Source organism: Thermobia domestica, chromosome 2, assembly GCF_964235325.1.
Source record: "Thermobia domestica chromosome 2, izTheDome1.hap1.1, whole genome shotgun sequence".
NCBI classification, from domain to species: Eukaryota; Metazoa; Arthropoda; class Insecta; order Zygentoma; family Lepismatidae; genus Thermobia; species Thermobia domestica.
In genome coordinates, this window is record NC_137455.1 from 80,899,277 (window position 1) to 80,919,634 (window position 20,358).

Genomic DNA, 20,358 nt, shown 5'->3' on the forward strand with positions numbered 1-20,358 from the left:
ACAACTCAAAACTTTATAGTTTTGTATATCAGATCACACACCAGTGTTTCATACTCTTCAGCGTTCTTGTTCACTAAAAAAACCTACAACACTCTTGAAAGAGAACCATGCGGGCTCTTCAGCTGCGTTCAATGTCTTTATAGTATGCGTTCTTAATGAGCCTTCTAATTCGTGGTCAAATTAATAGCCTTTTTTTTTCAATCTGGGCTCCGATACTCGTGAAAACTTTTCGCAAGTATTGGAAGCCATTATCTTCCTTAGAAAAGCATATTTTACATTTACTTGTCCTGGAATGAAGGCTTGTCTTTCTGTCCATTTCTTTGTTTGGTAATGCTTTGTCTCATAAACAAAAAAGCAACAATGTTTGGTGTAGCCACCCCGTAAACTCCAAGAATCAAAGCAATAACTCTCAGGTCTGCACAAATTTTCCACCTGTATTGCTTGTACTCAAATGCATTCAGTATGTTTGCCATACTTTCGTATGTTTCCTTAAGTCCAACAGCATGTGCTAATGGAATAGAAGATTTTTGATTCCCATTATATAAGAGAATAGCTTTAAGACTGTATTTCGATCCTCTATGAACAAACGCCATTCTTCAAGTTTATGTTCGAAACCCACTCCCGTTATTAGTCCGTCAATGTCCACACAAACACACCGTGAATCCTTCATCTGGAAATATTCAGACAATTGTTTATGTCGATTTCTGTAGAAAGGCACATATGTGTTCTCATGTAAGAATCCCCATTCTCACATGTTTCTCAATATATATCATTAATATAAAAGAGGACAAACAAATTTTGTTCCTAATTCTACTATCTGGTCAGTCTTAGCTGCTTCTAAACTTATCTCTCATGTTTTGTATTTTAAAAATCAGTCTGGTATATAAATTCATATAAAATTACACTGTTGAAACTATTCATTATGATAAATAACATGAAACGTCCGTTTATCCGCGTGCTTTTCGTAACCTTGTTTCATGCCAAGAGCATACCGAAATAATAATTATTTACTCTTTCACGTATTCACTTGTTTCCATTGAGATAGCTCCGACTATAATTCCTTTTATGAGGGAGAGATCAATCAACTACCGAAACTAATGATCTATGGAAATCAGAAGCATTCATATGTATAAAGCTTCTCAGTACGAAAAGAACCATCAGCCAATCAGAGAGCAGTTTCCACCAGCAAAATCAGAGCACGCCATTGGCCAACAAAACCAACCAATAGAAACACAGCAATTCCTAAAGACCACAATATAAGTTGTACGACCAGCACACTCCAACACATAGCTCTGAAGATGTTGCCGCTGTATGGTAACGAAAGCTCAGCACAGCAACACTCACTCTGGCAGCAATCCCGAGAACATTGGATTAATAGTAGACGCCAGCAAAACTTCAAGATCATATTCATATGTATACTCTGACCGCATGAAGTGCTTAATAATTCAAATGGATTTCACAGGAAGGAAAGGGAGAAAGAAAAGAAATAAATAAATCTATAGGTAATATGCAGCTAGCTCGACAGCTACTTTTTTACTCAGTATCAACTTACCTTTTATATTTTTTACTGAAACATTAAGACTAGCGTAACCTCTCTTCGATTTCGCTGTAGACATCATGTGACTAGTTTCCAACAATGCATTCCCTATGAATAAACAGTTTTCAAATTGTAGATCAAAATAAAAGACAACATAAATTCCACTATTGAAAGCAAATTACCTTATTCCTTCTAGTGACACGCGAATAAATAACACACGATAGTACAGTTTGTGTACAGCTTTGTTAGAAGCTCTCTATTCCTGCCCGTACTTGACATCTTTTGATATCTAAGCTTGCAAAAGCGGCTTCGAAAAGTTATAATAGAGGAGTTCGCAGAGATAATAGAAGATACAGAATAATGGGTTATGAAAAGTGTATGAGTTGAAGTTAACACACATCAATAAAGACAAACAACGAATAAAAATATATCAAAACACTCATGACAATAGTATTGGGAGAATACTACGGAATCTCGTTAGTAACGGAGTCTCGTTAATAATGGTATTAAGTCAGTGTGTTAAGTAAAAGAAGATCGACTTTGGGATAACTATCAGACTTAAAATCAAGATCAAGATTTTTGGAATAATCAGCAAAATTGTCAAATACTGAATACTGTATTAAGATTTATAGCGATTTTCTCCTAATAAAACATGTTTCAGAAACGAAATTTTGTTTCTGTATGAATATTCCTTTTCGTCATGCCAATGTATGATGCATCACAACCACAAAAATCTCTGTTAATACCGAAATGAGATATGCTTCTTGGTAATTTAATGGTACCTTGAATGTCAAACGTCTCTATAACTAACATAATATTTTGGTAAGTATTGTGCTGAGCTAACTTATCCAGTTTGCATCTTTGACACATTTATGGTTTTCTAAAATTACAGGAGCTTTGATATAATTGTGCTTATTTATTTATTTATTTATTTATTTATTGAATATTACTTAATTCCCACATATAAAGGAACCAGTGTGAGAAAAATCTTATATTTCCTTCATTTCGAGTCTTAAGAGCACAAATGTCATATGTCCAATTTTTCTCTTTGTCAGCTATTTCGATAGCTTGATACCTGCTAGGACAGTTTGATATGCTAGCATGCATCAAAAAGCCAATAACATGCTTAACTTAATTCCAAATAGTCAACTATTTCAGTCACAATCCTGATCTTTGCCAATATTTTGAAACTTCGAAACAGTCTCCTGAAAAATTTTGACAGCTGGGCATACGACATTTGTGCTCTCAGGACTCGATTTATCATATAATCCAGTAATCGCACTTACTTCAAATTCTGATTCCTGAATAATTCTTGCACTTTCAAAGTTCCGGCTTTTTTTTTTTTTTTTTCTTAATTTCTTTTCCCGAAGGATAAAAATAGAAGAAACAATATCATGGAAATACAAACGAGTGGATACACCGGGGAAGAAAAGTGCAGACAAAACTAAGTACTATATATTGTTGCGATTCACTCGTCAATATTACAGCTATTGTGACTCGCAGATACAGGCGAGGCGAGGTCATCCTTATTACTTTCTTTGGATAATGAAGGTTGTTACTCATTGATGCTCTTCATTCGTCTCCTACTCATTATTACACCTACAACCTATTTATATATAGTTTTAATTTTTTAAAAAAAGATCAGACAATTAAAAAAAAACAGTCTTTGTTTCACTTTTGGCTGCAAATAAAATTCTTGAGTCTACAATATTGTGTTGAGTTTCTTTAAATATTCCGAAGGACCTGAAACTGAGAGTTCTGCTTTGCAATCTTAGAATATTCTTTGATATCTATTTTTAAATTTTTAGTCATACGGAGACTCATACCTACATAATCAATCCTGGCTACTGCATTTTGTCTCGTAGATTCTTGATTTTCAATATAACAAGCAGTATTAGTAATCTTTTTAACCTTATAAAGAAAGGAACAGCAAGTCTAATTCAAGTAACGTTCAAGCATCCATTTACGCTTGTGTAATAACTGTTCTTTAAGAGCCGGATTAAATGGATGTTTCAGCACATTAAAAAATAAATAAGATTTACCAGTATAAAACATTGAAATATATATTTTTTAACTACAATATTTTTACCTTTAGAAGTATGTGCAGAAACTGAAGCATGTATCTTAGGTGTTTCACATATGTCCATACAGCTCATCGAAGCCTTCTGAGGGTGTTTCCATTTATTTTTATCTAAGCTGCCGGCACTTTCCGAGCACATCTCGATAGCTTGCGAAACTTTCGGCTGTAAAAACATGGTTTATATGACAAACTTTTCCAGTATTAAAAACTACCTTAAAACATCTACAATATTCTTCAAAATACTCCAGTACAATTGGCCCAATGAATTGTGATAAAACTCAACGACTCCAAATGTTCTTTTTACGCGTATCGTTAAGCTTCAGACTATTATTTGCCTGAAAGTAAGATTTTTAAATTATAGTAGTTATACACTTAATTCTGGACGTTGGATTGATCGGGACTTCAATCCTAATTTTCCATTGATGGGTGGTTCCTCTAAAGCATTTCCAAAATTTATAATGTGTATGAAGAAAAAAATGCTTCCTCAATTAAAATATCAATCGTATTGCATTGCTTCTACAAACTGCTAGCTGACATGAGTTTAAAGAAATAAAGTACAGGCAGGTTATAAATCAGTTTACAGTGTGCTAATCAAACACCCGGATTTTTCTTAGTAATCATTTCACTGCACTGTAGCGATTGCGTCTATGCTAAACATAAAGAGACTAAAGTAAATAGGTAAATGGACCGCCGGCAATCAGTAAAACAAGAAAGAAAAAAAAAGAACAAGAAAGAAAAAAGAAAAAGAAAGTAAGGTATTAACTTTTCTTTCAAATTAAGTTAAGTTTCTCTGCGTTTGTGGAAAACGGACATACTTCTAATTCTTCTTTATATTGGAAGTTTCGTTCGATTTCCTATATAAGAGTCTGTATCTGGTATTTCTTCTTGCTTGTTGTAAGTCATTGTTATTCACGTAAAAATGAACATATCTTATTAATTATGAGCTTATCCAATTAATTAGAGAATCTTCGAAACTCATGAATTGTTTTTACATTATACTAGGCCATTACACATTAAATCAACACAAGGTTTCCGATCGACCATCACAGATTGCAGTTCAGACTTTATATTCAGACCGCTATCACCAGTGTGTGGAAGAAGTGGAAAGCTCAAGTTCACTTGTGAACCGGTTTTGAAATACATGCCCCAAAAGTTTTCGAAATTTATCAAAAAATGGGTGAGTAACATTTGCCCGATTGACATTTGCGGTTGATATAAATGACCTAGGGCGTTGATTAAGGTGTTCAGCAAGTTCAAATCTTCTCTTAATACTGCTTACAACTTAATACTGCTTACAAAGGCTTTCTCACTTGTGACTGCAACTTTGTCAGGCAAGGTCTACAGTCAACCTGTTGGGCTTATAGGGTTCACCTTACACACTATACCTACTGAATCCATAGAACATATGACTTCCCAGGATATACAAAAGATGGAGATAGACCAGCTGGATAAAGAAACGTCACTTTCACTCCGTCTTGCCTTTCATCTTTTCCCAAGACGTATGTCAGCCACAACCTGTTGTTATAGATTGGAGTTGTCTGCCGATGATAGTTTGTATTTGAAATTGATGAGTGTCTGTACCAATGAACTCTAGCAATACGAAAATACCTTGAAAAAATGTTTAGGAGCATCTGAAGCTCTAGAAATGAAACCCTGAAATTTCTGTGTTTTAGGAACTGTTTGCGCTTTGTTGAAGCGATTTTGTACGAATGCCGCTTGACTCGGTGAATTCTTCTTGATTGACAAATTTAAAACGCACTCCAGTAAAGTTTGCCGTTACCAAATAAAATCCTGCCGGGTATGAGAATTGTATTATCGTATGGATGCTGCACACTTGCTCACGCTGCTAACCTTTTGACTGTGCCATCAACTCCATACAAGGCCCCTTTCCATGGTCTGTTGCACCAAAATACCATTCAGCCTTTATGGCAAAATCAGCTTTATGTAAACGTAAGTTTAAAAAGTTCTTTTTGTTCTTGTGCTGACAGTGAGTACTAGATCCATCAGAAAAATAGTACAACTTTTTCAGTCTTAACTGGTTTCAAAAGACTGCAATAAATCTTTATTGGAAGCAGTACAGTCATATTATTGTGTTCAAGACACACTGCAATTACAACATAACTGACATCGTCTGTTTTTGTTTCACCTTTATAGCACACTATGAAGGATAGTGTTTTGCTCACTAGTCCAATGATAACTTTGCTGTGCCTCATCCTGTGCCACAAATGTGTACTTTTCTGAAAAATCACAGTAAACAGCAAGCTCTGATTCTCCTAAGTTTTCTCTAATGCTCTTCATAAATGCACCTTGTTGTTTTGCAATTAAGTGATGACGCTTCAGACAGACAGCTTATTACAAAAGAAATCAATGAACCTCAGGTGCTAATTTCTGTAAAATTTTAAAATTATATCTGCTAACAGAAATCCACTGTGGGAAAATTACACTTTCCACTACGTTTTCGCCAAACGCCTGCTCAAGTCTGTTGATGTTGGATTCCAAAGAACCTTTCCAAGACAGTGTGTTTATTATGTTCTTAGTTTGTAATTTGTTATGGAAGTGAATCTTGCATTTTCAATTATAGGTTTCAGGTTTTAGTGCATGATATCTACGCATACAGTGTGTGTATCACTTTGACCTGCCAGGATATAATTTTTTTTAGGTCTCAATCCTGCAAAATTTAAAAAACCAAAAACCATATTAGGGTAGTTTTCTTTAAAGAGTCCATATGCCTCAGATCAAGTCATCTAATACTAATTTTCTGTCTATTATTATCCTTCACAAATAAACAATCTTTTATTCTAGACATGACTTTGCTTACCTCATCACTCAAAAATGACCTCGTAGCTTCGGAAGTTCCTTGTGGAAAATATTCCCCAGGTTTCTGCTCTGGACTATCCAAGATACCTTTGCTTTGTAGTAACTTATTTGCATGACGAACCATATAATTTTAGGCATAGAATTCACGCATTATACTTTATGATTCTGGCAAGCGTGGAATCTACACTTTATGATTCTGGCAAGCGTGTTAAAAAAATCATGATTTTCATTTTCTTGCTACGTGCATTTATAAAATTAGTCTTAAGATTATGAAAAATAGAATTGCTTGTGTCTCAATTGTCACTTTCGGAGGACTTTGCATTGACAAACAAGTTACTTTTCAAATGTGATTCTCGGGAGAATTCCCTAAACACTGAAGACAATTACAGTAAAAGCTCCTTATTCACCCTTCCTTCATTCGCGTTTTCACTATTCACGGATTAAAAAAATGCGACCCAATTCCTATATTCGCGGCTAAAGATTTCTTTATTCGCGGATCTAATCAGTACGTACATACATAATAATAAAAAGGATTCCAATAGGTATCCGACCCAATATCCTTTGTAAACGCCGTCAAATGGACTAATAAAATGTAAAATAGACCTTATTACAACTTTGCCTAAAGTATGTTATTAAATGATATCGCCGCTGTATTGGTTCGGACTTTGACATAAGCCGCCTTCGCCGCGATCGGTGTTTTTGAGAATGTAAACAAACAGAATGAAAGCAACCTTATTACTCAATGAATAAAGTATATTTTTAAATGCCGCCACATTATTAGACGTTCCGTTCTTTGGTAAGAGCCGCTTTGCATGTTTTATTGTTTCGTCTTTCCATTCGTTACAAAAATTGTGATCGAGTAACACGTCTCTACCGCTGTCTTCCTACTTTATACAGTAATGTCAACTAAAAAAAATGAGAAACGAGTTTCGACACGAAAAAAATCTGTGTTACCGCTTAAAGTGAAAATAGAAATGCTTGATCGTTTACGCCTTGGAGAGTCGTTTGCATTCATATCACGCTCATTCAATGTCAACGAATCAACTGTACGATCGATAAAAAAATCCGAAGATAAAATAAGATCGTCTGTAGCTTCAACTTCACTGTCAGCGAAAATTGTTCGTGATCCAGCAACAGAAAAAATGGAAGTGGCGTTGTCATTATGGATCGAAGACCGCAACCAAAAAAGGGTGCCCCTGAGTGGTCCAATGGTCTGGGAGAAGGCAAAGCGTCTTTACGCTCATTTTAAAGAACCTAATGGTAGTTGTAGTGGTGAATGTACAGATGGAGGATTTCAAGCATCGGAAGATTGGTTCAATAAATTTAAGGTGAGACAATCATTGCATAACATTAAAATCGTTGGAGAAGCTGCATCTGCAGACACTGCTGCAGCAGAACGATATCCAGAAGAATTTGCAAACTTAGTAGCTGATGGAGGATACAAATCTGAGTAAGTATTTAATGCAGACGAAACTGCACTGTTTTGAAAGGGAATGCCAAACGAAACATTCATTTCTAAAAGCGAAAAGTCTGCTCCTGGATTTAAGGCAGCAAAGGATAGAGTTACACTGCTGCTATGTCCCACTGATGCTTTACAGATCGTTAAATCCTCGGGCTTTAAAAAATCAAAACAAGGACGACCTGCCAGTGTTTCGGCGTGCTAATAAGAAAGCGTGGGTTACAAGCGCTATTTTTTGTAACTGGTTCCGGAATTGTTTTGTTTCTGAAGTTGAAACTTATTTAAAAAAAAACAACAGAATTTAGACTTTAAAGCAGCTCTAGTTTTGGACAATGCACCAGGTCATCCTCGCGAACTTGAAACTATGCATCCAAATATATTTGGTCTAGGAATTAATTCGTGCGGGTGGACAAGAGATGGCGCAACGAACGGAGCGTCCCACAGTTCCGTGTATCCACACATGTGTTGCAAACCCCTGTCATCGCGTATCGTTCGTAGTATAGGGCAGTGGATTAAAGCGTCAACAACACCAGTTTGTAGTTAAGTGAACATGGCGCAATTTGTGCCTGATAAAGTGTTTTTGCGGGGTGTCCTGCTGCATTACTTTAACATGCAGAAAAGTGCGACTGAAAGTCATCGTATTTTGGTGGAAGTGTATGGTGACCATGCTCTAGCTGAGCGAACGTGTCAGAAGTGGTTTGCACGGTTTAGAAGTGGTGATTTCGGCTTGGCAGACCAAGAGCGAGCTGGACAGCCAAAAAAATTTCAAGACGAAGAATTGACAGCATTGCTCGAGCAGGATTCGTGTCAAACGCAGGAACAACTTGCAGCAGCATTAGGCGTTGATCAAACAACAGTCTCCAAACGCTTGAAAGCCATGGGAATGATTCAAAAGATGTCACATTGGGTTCCACATGAATTGAAAGACAGAGACGTTGAAAGACGAAAAACCATTTGCGAATTGCTGCTTCAACGACAGAGCAGAAAGGGGTTTCTGCATCGAATTATTACGGGTGATGAGAAGTGGATCCATTACGAGAACCCTAAACGAAAAAAGGCCTGGGTGAAACCAGGTGAACCAGGTCCATCACAACCAAAACGAGATATTCACTGTGCAAAGGTTATGCTGTGCATATAGTGGGATATGAAAGGTGTGGTGTACTATGAGCTGCTGCAACAGGGTGAAACTATGAATGGAGAACGTTATCGACGACAATTAATGCGTTTGAAGCAAGCTCTGGCCAGAACACGACCAGAATGGGAGAACAGACATGATAAACTTATTGTTCAACATGATAACGCTCGCCCACATGTCGCAAAACGGGTCAAAACCTATTTAGAAAATGTCGGATGGGAAGTTTTACCCCACCCGCCGTATTCACCAGACGTTGCTCCTTCGGACTACTACTTGTTCGATTGCATGAACAACGATTTGATTGGACAGCGGTTTACTTCTTCAGAAGATATCGAAACATGGGTCTCTGACTGGATCGCTTCCAAGGATGAGGACTTCTTTCGCCACGGAATCTGTACATTGCCTGACAGATGGGCGAAAGTGGTGGCTAGCGATGGACAATATTTTTCTTAAGGTATTTATGTATTTTGTGTTTGTACTACAGCTTCAATGTGTGCGTACCAACCGCACGAATTAATTCCTAGACCAAATAAAAGTGACATTTTTACCTCCCAACACGACGGCTTTGCTTTAACCTATGGACCAAGGAATAATCCAGGCCTTTAAGCTCTATTACATTAGACGAACCTTCAAAATCATATTGGATAATATGGAATGTAATCCTGATATGAATGTTACGGAATGCTGGAAGAAATTTGACATAGCAAAATGCATCGTAAACATAAAAGAATCATTGGAAGAACTGAAGCTACACACATTGAAGTCATGCTGGAAAAAAACTGTGGCCTGCTCTGACTGCGGAAAATGACGAAGAATGTGTGCAAATTCAAACTTTGACTGCAAACATAGCCGAAATTGCGAATGGAATAGGACGAGATGGGTTCGAACAGATAGAATCAAGTGACATTCAGGAATTGCTTGAATCGCAAGATGAAGATTTGACTGAAACCGACTTGGAGGAAATGTTAAACTCACAGCCCATTGAAGAAGAGGCTTCAACAAACACCGGAAACGTGACATTTAATTTGAAAAATCTTAGTGAAGGTTTAAGAATGGTAAATGAGCTTTGTGATTTCTTTATGAAAATTGATCCGTCTATGGAACGAAGTCTTATTTTTAAGAGGCAAATTGCTAATGCCACTGCTGAATATCAGTCTGAATTGAAGCAGCTTTTAAAAACTGCCAAGCAAGAAAAAATTACAAAATTCTTCAAACCCTATCCTAAGCCTGAAGATAATAATTAATCAATATGCTCAAAAACTTCAATTACATTAAATTGATTTTTTTAATATATGTATTTGTTTTTTATTTTGTCACCTAGAAACGTATCTCCTAAAATTCCATATAAATTACCATTCCGTATTCACGGTTTCTGTATACGCGGCATATTTATGGAACATATACCCCGCGAATAAAGAGCTTTTACTGTATTAAGGTCCTGCAAAGCCTGTACTGGAGAAATAACACAGTTTCCTTATCGGATTCTAATCTTGTAGCATCTACAGTCATTAAGCACTGACCCACCTCCTTCTCTTTAGTAAGTGCCCCAAACTGTTTTCTACAGATGTCATGGATTTTGACTGTATTGAGCATTTCCAGCACAATGTACACATCCACTATGAAATATTTCGCAGTCCCTTCGTTTGCAGCTATGATTCACTTTATTAAATGGACTGAAACAATGGAATATCTTACATCTTGCACTTTTGTCCATTTCTGCATTTTTGTATTGTTCACACAAACAGTAAGCTTTTCAAAGACTTGAAATTCCAAAGATGCAGAAAGCACAAGTTTTTCAAAGTCTTGTAGTAATCATAATACAAAACATGAAGTATACACTCGTACGTAAAACATAACTGTAATGGCAGACACATCTAATCTCTTCTATCTCTACTGGACCACTGACTTCAGTACCTCAGTGCCAACAGGTCGATGCATATGTGAATGTGTCTGCTCATGAATCTGCATAAATCGCTAAGTTGAGTTCTGTTCTTTTAATTTGTCACTTCGCTGGGTTAAAATTATAAATGTTTCGTTAGATAGTCTCTTTTCACTATTACTGAAGCGCTTTCCGATATCGGTCATTTTTGATCATTATATATATATATATATATATATATATATATATATATATATATCCCCTCCTTTAAGTTGTGAGGCTGAATTTGGATTTAATTGACATCGGAAGTGTCACTGTTCATCTCAGCGACCCCAAAAGCTATGGATTCGACACTAATATCGGTCATTTCCGATCATATTTATATATCCCCTCTCCCCTGAATTGCAACGTCAAAGTGAAATGATAAAATCCATCCCAGGCCCGAACCTCGTCTACTGTAGAAAATTTGATCGAGATCGGTCGAGTGGTTCAAGAGTTATTAAATCACAAACATAGTCACTTTCACTTTTATCTATATAGATAGATAAATTTACGATTTAACACAGAAACTGAGTTTCGGAGCGTTATCTTCAACTTCTTTTCCACAGAAGTTTACCCTCGTGTGAGGTATAGCAAGGCCAACCAGCCATCTCGACTAACCGTTCCAGAGGGATCACCTTAAAATCGACTGACTTCCGAAATATTATAGATATCCAATATTGAAACTGGAAGCATTAGCACTACCACTTCCAGTTTTAATCGAGTATTAAGGATATATATGGATCCTGTTCTTGGGAAGCTGAATCCACATTACAAAACAATTTCTTGCACTTACAAAAACTGTACAACGCTTCATAGTTAGGTAAAGTAAAATTCGTTTGAAAATTGTGTTGATTTGAGTGTAATGGCTCTACTATATCCTACTGAAATACTCTTACGTAGTTAAGATATTTTTATACTCCTTATTATTTTCCCTGAGAGCGTAGTGTATTTTCACAGAATTTCACATCTACAGTGACACATTTTGAACAGAAGTACTTCTTTCAAAAATTTTCATGCATTTTTCTTTTCGCAGTATAATAAATGAAAAATCTACATATTTACAAAAATTATGAAAGCAGTTTTAAGAAATACGTAATATTACAATTTCACATTACGAAAATCTCTAGTACACACTTAATTTTAACTCCCACACTTTTACATGCAGTAAGTATTTGTTTATATTATCACTGACCTGGATATTACCACATGTATTATTAGATGTATTTGTTCTGCTGCGCATAGGTACTAGATCATTAATTCCCACAGAAACTTTAGGAGTGCGATACTTTGATTCTGGAACCACTTGATCTTTTTGCTGTAAAGATATGATAAAACAATATGCATCTAAGTAATCTTAATCATAATTTATTGCATTCATTCATCGCCATACAACGAAATTGGACATGGTAGTTTTAAATATATACATAAACATGTATACAATTATTACATGTATATATACATTACATATGGATTCACTAATTTACGTTACTACACAATTAATTTTACGTACACAAATTACTTGGAACATATTCTTCAACAGAGTAAAAGCACTGTTCTATCAAATACTTTTTAAGTTTAATTCTAAAGCTGTTTAGTAAAGAAACCTAATATTTTTATACACGATGGAAGTAGATGGTATAATAGAGTACCTTTTTGAGTAACTGATTTATTGTGTATGTTTGTTCTGTGTGTATGCAACTGAATGTCTTCTTTACTTCTTGTGTTGTATATTGAATGTCTTTGTTAGTAATAAATTCACTACTATATTTTTTCATATATGTTAATACGAGGGGAATACTGAAAGTCGTGAGCAACATGTTTTCACAACCGTAATCTTTAGTTGTAAGTGAAATCAAGTATATCATCTCAATCTACAGACATTTCTTTCCTTCTTTCCAGACGTTGACACCGTTTGCTGCTAGCACGTGACCACAGGCAGGATTTCCAAAATGGCGGGCAGCGATGTTTCGTTTTGACAGTTGCTTCTGAAATTCACCGCAGACTGCAGCGTGCCTATGGAGATGTGTGTATGGATGCTAGCAGTGTTAGGTGGGTGAAACATTTTAAGGATAGAAACACGAGTATCACAGATGAGCCTCACAGGGGCGCCCTCGAACTGCCTCAACAGAACGCAACAAGGTAAGGATTGATGAGCTGATTATGGAAGATAGGCGTATATCAATGTGAATGAAATCGCTGTAAAACTTGGTGTTGGACATAGTGCGGTGCAAGAAATGATTCACAGCTTAAGTTATCGGAAGGTTTGTGCCCGTTGGGTCCCACGTTTATTAACAGAGGACCACAAACGTCAGAGACTTAACCATTGCTTCAGAGATTTCAGCATGAAGGTGATGACTTTTTGACGAGTATTGTGATTGGAGATGAAAGCTGGTTCCATCATTATGAACCTGAAACAAAACGACAGAGTATGAAATGGCACCACTTGAATTCGCCACCGAAGAAGAAAGCGAAGACAGTGCAATCGTTAGGGAAAGTTATGGGGAGCGTCTTCTGGGATGCACAGGATTGCATTGTGGTTGACTTTCTTGAGCCTGGACAAACCATAAATTCTGCCCGTTACATACAGACACTTTTGAAGCTCCGTCGTGCCTTGCGTGATAAACGTCCTGGAAAGAAGATCCTTCAACAGTATAATGCGCGTTCGCATACTGCACGTGCCACTATGGAGCAAATCAGGAATTTGGGTGGGAAACTTCCACATCCTCCGTACAGCCCCGAAATGGCACCCTCTATCATCTTTTCGGTTTTCTGAAGGAACGGATGCGAGACCATCGCTACGAGACACTGGAGGATATTCGACAAGCAGTGCGTCAGTACCTACGGGCAGGTGGAACGGAATTAAGGTTATTTTCAAACTGGCAGAACGATGTGAAAAATGTGTGAAAAAAAAAAAAAAAAAAACGGAGACTATGTGGAAAAGTGAAAGAAAGGTCTGCAGATTGAGAGGATATATTTGGTTTAACTTACAAATAAAGATTACGCTTGTGAAAAAATGATGCACACGACCTTCAGTATGCCTCTCGTTTTTGAAACAAATACAAAGGTTGTTGAAAAAGTTTAGCACAGCGGTCTCTAATTTTTTTATTTGTTGCAGGAGGAGAATGAAATTTTTTTGTGAACATACTTGAAACATTTAGTTATAAGTTGGTATATATAAGTATTTTCTTTTATTTACAGATGAGCCATAATGGACCGTGAAGTAGATGTCAGGTTGCGACAACGGTCGGTGATGGAGTTCCTCTTCAAGACCGGCGATGACTCTGCCACATCGATTCACAGGAAGTTGCTCCCTGTTTATGGGAAGGACACATTGGATCGTAGCAGTATCCAGCGGTGGTTGGAGAGGTTTAAAGAAGGTGATTTCTCTCTACCGGACAATCCACGATGCGGTAGACCATCGACCGTAGTGAGTGATGTGAATAAGGAGACCATTAATCAAATCATCCAAAATGATACATGTGTAATGACACGACAGCTTGCTGAAATGACTGGTTTGTCATTGGGTAGTGTGGTATCAGTGGTACAGTCACTAGGGTACAGAAAAATCTGTGCACGTTGGGTGCCTAGATTATTGACAAGAGAAATGAAAAAGATGAGGGAGGATGTGTGCGAGGGTCTCATGACGACCTTTACTGAAGAGTGGAAACAGTGTTTTGACGGCGTCATTACCCAGGATGAAACATGGTTGTTTTTGTCCAAATCTGAGAGCAAAACACGTCTGAAGGCCCATCTGCGCGATAAAACATTTGATAGTGAAAAAGATCTTATTTCCTGTGTCAAGTGATGGTGTAAAAGTTAATCCCCAGAGTTTTACCAAAGTGCATTTACATCATGGAAAGAACGTTGGACCAGATGCGTCACGGCTGATGGAGGCCACATTAAGTAGGCTCAGTGTATAGCTAAATGTTCCAAGTATGTTCACAAAAACATCCATTCTCCTCCTACAACAAATTAAAAAAAAAAAAAAAATAGAGACTACTGTGCAAAATGTTTTGAACACTCTTTGTACATTGACGGAAAATTCATTATTTTAAGTTTCTTAAAAACATATCCGCAAGAAGAGTTTCATCTTACTCCTGCTAGTATCCTTATCACTTTCTTCTGTAGCCTAAAGATAACAAGACTCTTAGGTATACTTCCCGAGAACATCAAGCTATATTTTAATATAGAATGAAAATTTCAGTATGCTGTTTTTTAAAATTAATCTTATCTCTTACACATCTAATTGCATAACAAAGTTTTTTTTTTTTAACTTACTCCTTACATGTTCTATATGTGGTTCTCAGCTGAATTTATTAGATATTTCAACTTCAAGAAAGGTAGCAGTTTCTACATATCTGTTTTATTATCTATTCTTATTATTGTATTGATTTGATTACTTTTAACATTATGAAAATTTAAGGTATATGTTATATTTACATTAATAATTAGGTCATTTTTATTCATCCAGCTTAAAAGTTGGTTCATTGCCGTTTGGCAATTTGAAGCTAATTCCCTTTCATCTTTCCTACTAACTATTATATTTGTATCATCTGCATATAAAGTCATACATAAACTGTAAATATTTTCAGAAAGATCATTTATATAAAGAGAAGCGGCCCTAGAATTGATCCCTGTGGTACTCCACGATTAATAATTTCTTTACTTGATACATGTTTTTGATTTTTACTATTAATTATTTCTGTGATTTCAGTTACTTACCTTCGATTTTTAAGGTATGATTCAAACCATTTATTTGCTAGACCTCAAAAACCATAGCACCAAAGTTTCTCTAGTAATACATTATGATATACTAAATCAAAGGCTTTTGTTAGATCCCAAAAAATATTCCCATACATAATTCTTTCCTATCCAACAACTTTCTACATTTTTTAAGAAAATGGAAATTAGTTGTCTCAGTATATTTACTTTTCTAGAAACCAAGAAGTCAAACAGAATGCAAGACATTATATAATATGGAGCAATAATGCCAACTTGACAAGAAAATACAAGATGCCGGTAAGAAACAATTACTAACTTTTATCCGCATTTGAAGTAAATGTATTACATTCTCACTGCTGCTTTGATGTTTGTATATGGTTGAATTCACTGATTCCAAAATATAATTAGTTTTCTATCTAGCAAAATTATCTTGTAACTGTATTTTGTGAACGGCACCAGGTACAGTAGTGCTTGATCTGTCTATCCTGGTTTCGAGCGATGGCCCGACAACGTAGTTTCCATTGCAGAAAACTCTATTGGAGAACCACGAAGGGGATCTTGTTTCATTCCTCTTCCCAAAAGAAAGTCCATTGAACTTGTGTATGGAGATTTCACAGGAATCTCTTTGAAAGGTGGGTCTGTATCCGAGTAGTCTTCTTCACATCCTAGTAGAATGCGAGGGACGATCTTGAGGTGTGTAATGAAGCTTATTTCTTGAAGCTTCTGCTCGTAGATCAGTCTCAGAATCTCCTGACAGTACCGCAAGTTGATTTTGCTTTTCTTCACCATGCGCATCTCCAGTACGTCTCGATTACAGTAGCCCACAAACACCATGAACCATTTCGGAAAAGTCTCTTTGCATGTTCGGACCAACGTTGTGAACCACTGCGCGCCTTTGTCTTTGTACATATAGGTGATTTGCGCAGTCGGATAGGCACACTAATCTCATCCAATATAGCTATATATCGCCACCTTTGGGTTGCTAGATGCCGCTCGTACAGCTTCCGAGCGTTTCACTTGCTTTCCCGTCGGTGACCATCGGTAAGGTGATGACCGCTAGCCTTGAACCCTTTCAAGATTCAGTCCTTGGCGCAAGGTGTGATTGACAGTTGACAGTTCCAAAAGACAACTCTAGACGTTTCGGCATTTGTTTTTGGGTCAAGGGATTTTCCTGCATGGTCCTCCTGCGAAGTTTCGCTTGCAAGCTAGGCGGCTTGTGTGTACGTCTGTTTCTTTGCACTGCAAGGCTCTTCTGCGAAGTTTCCCCTGCAAGCTGGGAGGCTTGTGTGTATGTCCGTTTTCTTGTCCCCTTTGATGGTGACCGAATGTTGAGGCCACGGAAGCCTTATACTTGCCAATTATATTCTTCATTAAATTCAATCTGTCATAATCCTTGATTTTACATTGCCTTGTGACCATTTAAACTTTGCGTCTAAAAGGCAAGTATATAACTACCCCGGCGGCATTTTCGGATAATCGAGAAAACCCAAACACTTAGAACTCTCAGCTCGGCTGTTTCGGCGTGATTTTCAGGCCAATGAGAAAATATAAACACTTTCTCATAACACACACTACAATGAAAGACATGCCTGATCAAGGTCGGACGAGTTCATTCTCCGCGTGGGGAGAAGAAATCACGCTTGATCAAACATACCCGGATCAGCTTTCTGTAAATTCGTAGTTATCAATAAAGAAAATTTGTAAATATTGTTTTCAGCTCATTCTAGTATCACACAATTATAAAAAACTGATACACTGATCGAAAAAAAACATGACTAGTAATAACAAATACTAGTAAGCATTCGTAAAATCATTCAGTAATACTTACATTAGCACTGACTTTTTGATCACCAGGCATACTTGTTCTATTGCGTATAGATACTAGATTATTAACTGCAACAGATACTTTAGGAGGACGACAGTTTGAATCTGAAATAACTTGAACTTTTTCCTGCAAAGATAGATTTAAAACTATATACAACTAAGTCCAACAGCAATACAACTTTATATACTGCAAAGTGACTCGTGTAAGATAGGTTTAATACAGATAGTATTGTTACACAATTGATGTCAACTTTCCACCTACTTTTATATTTAATTTTATTTGGATGTTAAAAAAAAAAAAAAAAGAGAGAGAGAGAGAAAATATTAGAACAACTTTCAGAATAACAAACTGCTTTGAATATGGACCGAAATGTGTAGGTAGATTTAAGACTTTCTTTCATCTTCGACAACAATCTGAAATATAAGAAAAGGTTCGGGCACCATACTCAATTTTCTCGCTCCAATTTTTCAAAATAAATCAGGTTATGCTGCATTTATTATTGAAATATTTACTTGCTAAATACGAACAAAATTACGTTTTCGGAAAAACGTCGTTCCAAGAAAACTCAGTCCCAAAAGAAAATTACCTTCTGTGGATTTTTTGTGAGAAATGACGTATGCCACTGGTCATTAATGAAATGTTTGTGAGACATTAACAAAACGCCTTACATCGTATTTGAGGAAATTTTATTTAAAAACAATAAATAAATAAATAAATAAACTGCCCTTTGTGGATATTTTCGTGAGAACTGATTTACGAAACATTATAGGGTTATTAGTAAAATATTAACAAAATCGCTGAAGTCAATTTTTAGAAAATCGTCCAAAAATAAACTTACCCCAACAGTAAAGTACCTGTTGTGGATTTATTGATGAGAAGTGACCTAACCCTTGTTGTAGAAATATTAATGAATAAAATCACCTGAGTCATTTTTGAGAAAATCGTCCGAAAAATAAACTTACCCACGAAAAAGATCTTTTTAGAACAAGTAAGTTATGCTAAAGTGTCAGGTTATTTATGAAACATTTATTTGTGAAATAAAAAAAAAAAAAAAAAATCATCCAAGTTGTTTCTCAGAAAATCAATCGAAAGAAATTCACTTTCAAAAGTAAACTACCCTTTGTGGACATTTAAAACAAACTATTTATATCACAGTATAGTGTTATTTTATATATATATATATATATATATATATATATAAAGAGAGAGAGATCAGTGCTCCACTATTATGCTCTGAGACTAAGGCAAATGATGATGAGTTGGATGATAGTGGTGGAGTGACAAAAGTGGGAGAAAATCTCGAGAAAATCTACACACACAGTGTATGTCCCGTATAAAACCAACTTGGTGGCATTTAGAATCTAACCAGGGACCCTGCCACTGAGCTACCGAGGCTTCTCTTTAAATACTTATTACAAAATTTTTCCATTTACCTTATCCCATAATAACAATAGCTTTAGACTTTTCGATTTAACCCGTCCATTTTCTTTATTTATTTTGGAATTGTTTTCAGTTTAAAACCTCATATCAGTATTGAGACAGTTTGACGTCTCTTGTAACCTGAAATCCACATGTTTATACTCCACATATTTAATATATCCAAATATATGAAAATGATCAATTATATAACCTATTATTTGGGGCCGCGGTGCCTAGTGGTGTATGGTGTCTTTGGTTCGATCCCAGTTCGCGCCAAGTGAATTTTGTGGTGGACAAACACCGTGTGTGGGTTTTCTTGGGGTTCTGCCGTTTCCTCCCACTTTCTTCATTTCATTCATTTCTCATCATCACCGTCTCCTTTAGCCTAACCGGCATAACCGTAGGACGTAAAACTCAAAGATTTCATTTCATTTTAAATCTATTATTAGAAAGAGTAGACACATGGTGCAAAATATCGCATTGATATCCAGAACCTAATAAAATTATGAATTTAAGGTTTTTTTACTTCCTGATGAAAACCTCTGAGTGAGTAAAATTATAGGAACTCTGTTTTAATAATAATTTCCGAAAGGAACATTTTCAGTGTAATAGTTTTTACATTTTCATATATATATGTGTGAAACGCCTAACAAAATTTCGTTAGAAACTTATTTTCGCGAGGTTGCACTACTATATATAATATACAGATAACTAATTTTGATGAACACATTCCTTAACGATTAAATTAAACCAATATATCGATATAAATTTATTCTGACAAATCTCGGTATATACACTAAATACATTAAATTGAATTAATAATTTACTTTTATGTATAATCTTCCTATTAGCTTTGTATGATTCCTTATTCAAAAAGTAAACTCATAAATTGGCTATTTTAAAAGTTAATACTAATTTTTATATAACAGCTTAGACATGCCATTGAATAACAACTGGTGCAGTAAATCTATTTCCAATCATTTGATTTGCACATAATAAATAACTCAGACAGACCCAAACACAAATTTACCTAACGATATTAAAAGCAACAACAAAATAACAGACTACAAAACCTCCTGCCCTTGCTTTTGCCTCTCCCAGTGTTGATACACTCTAATATTGCGATTAAACAGAAGTTGAAACTAGATCGTGAAAGATTTATATGAATTACTGTATCCATAAAACCTTCTTAAGGTAGTTATTAATTTAGGTTTTTATTTCCTTCTATTTCTTAGTAATTTTCCTTGAAATATGATTGAATATCTAAAAGGAAGAATGAAAAGTATACTGGATTTAAAATGGTTTCATTTCGCTCTAAGTATGGTATCACTGCTACTGAGACGTTTCGCCCGATGTCTCTTTGCTAAGTTGTTTCAGCGAGTGAGAAGCCTACAACCACATGCGCGCGCCACTTTCAAGTGGATTTGTTTCAGCCACGTTGAG

The 20,358-nt window shown here is 36.0% G+C and overlaps 1 protein-coding gene across 7 annotated transcripts in view; it reads right to left on the reverse strand.

Moving 5' to 3' along the window:
* Positions 1 to 20,358, reverse strand: part of LOC145673335 (uncharacterized) — a 154,266-nt gene that overhangs the window by 54,739 nt on the left and 79,169 nt on the right. For all 7 annotated transcript variants that reach the window (XM_081742970.1, XM_081742962.1, XM_081742984.1 and 4 more), the window contains 4 exons: positions 17,500 to 17,622; positions 12,142 to 12,264; positions 3,627 to 3,780; positions 1,553 to 1,645 (listed from right to left, as the gene is read on the reverse strand). In XM_081742970.1, coding sequence (XP_081599096.1) covers positions 1,553 to 1,645; positions 3,627 to 3,780; positions 12,142 to 12,264; positions 17,500 to 17,622 — 493 coding nt within the window. The remainder of the gene's footprint in view (positions 1 to 1,552; positions 1,646 to 3,626; positions 3,781 to 12,141; positions 12,265 to 17,499; positions 17,623 to 20,358) is intronic.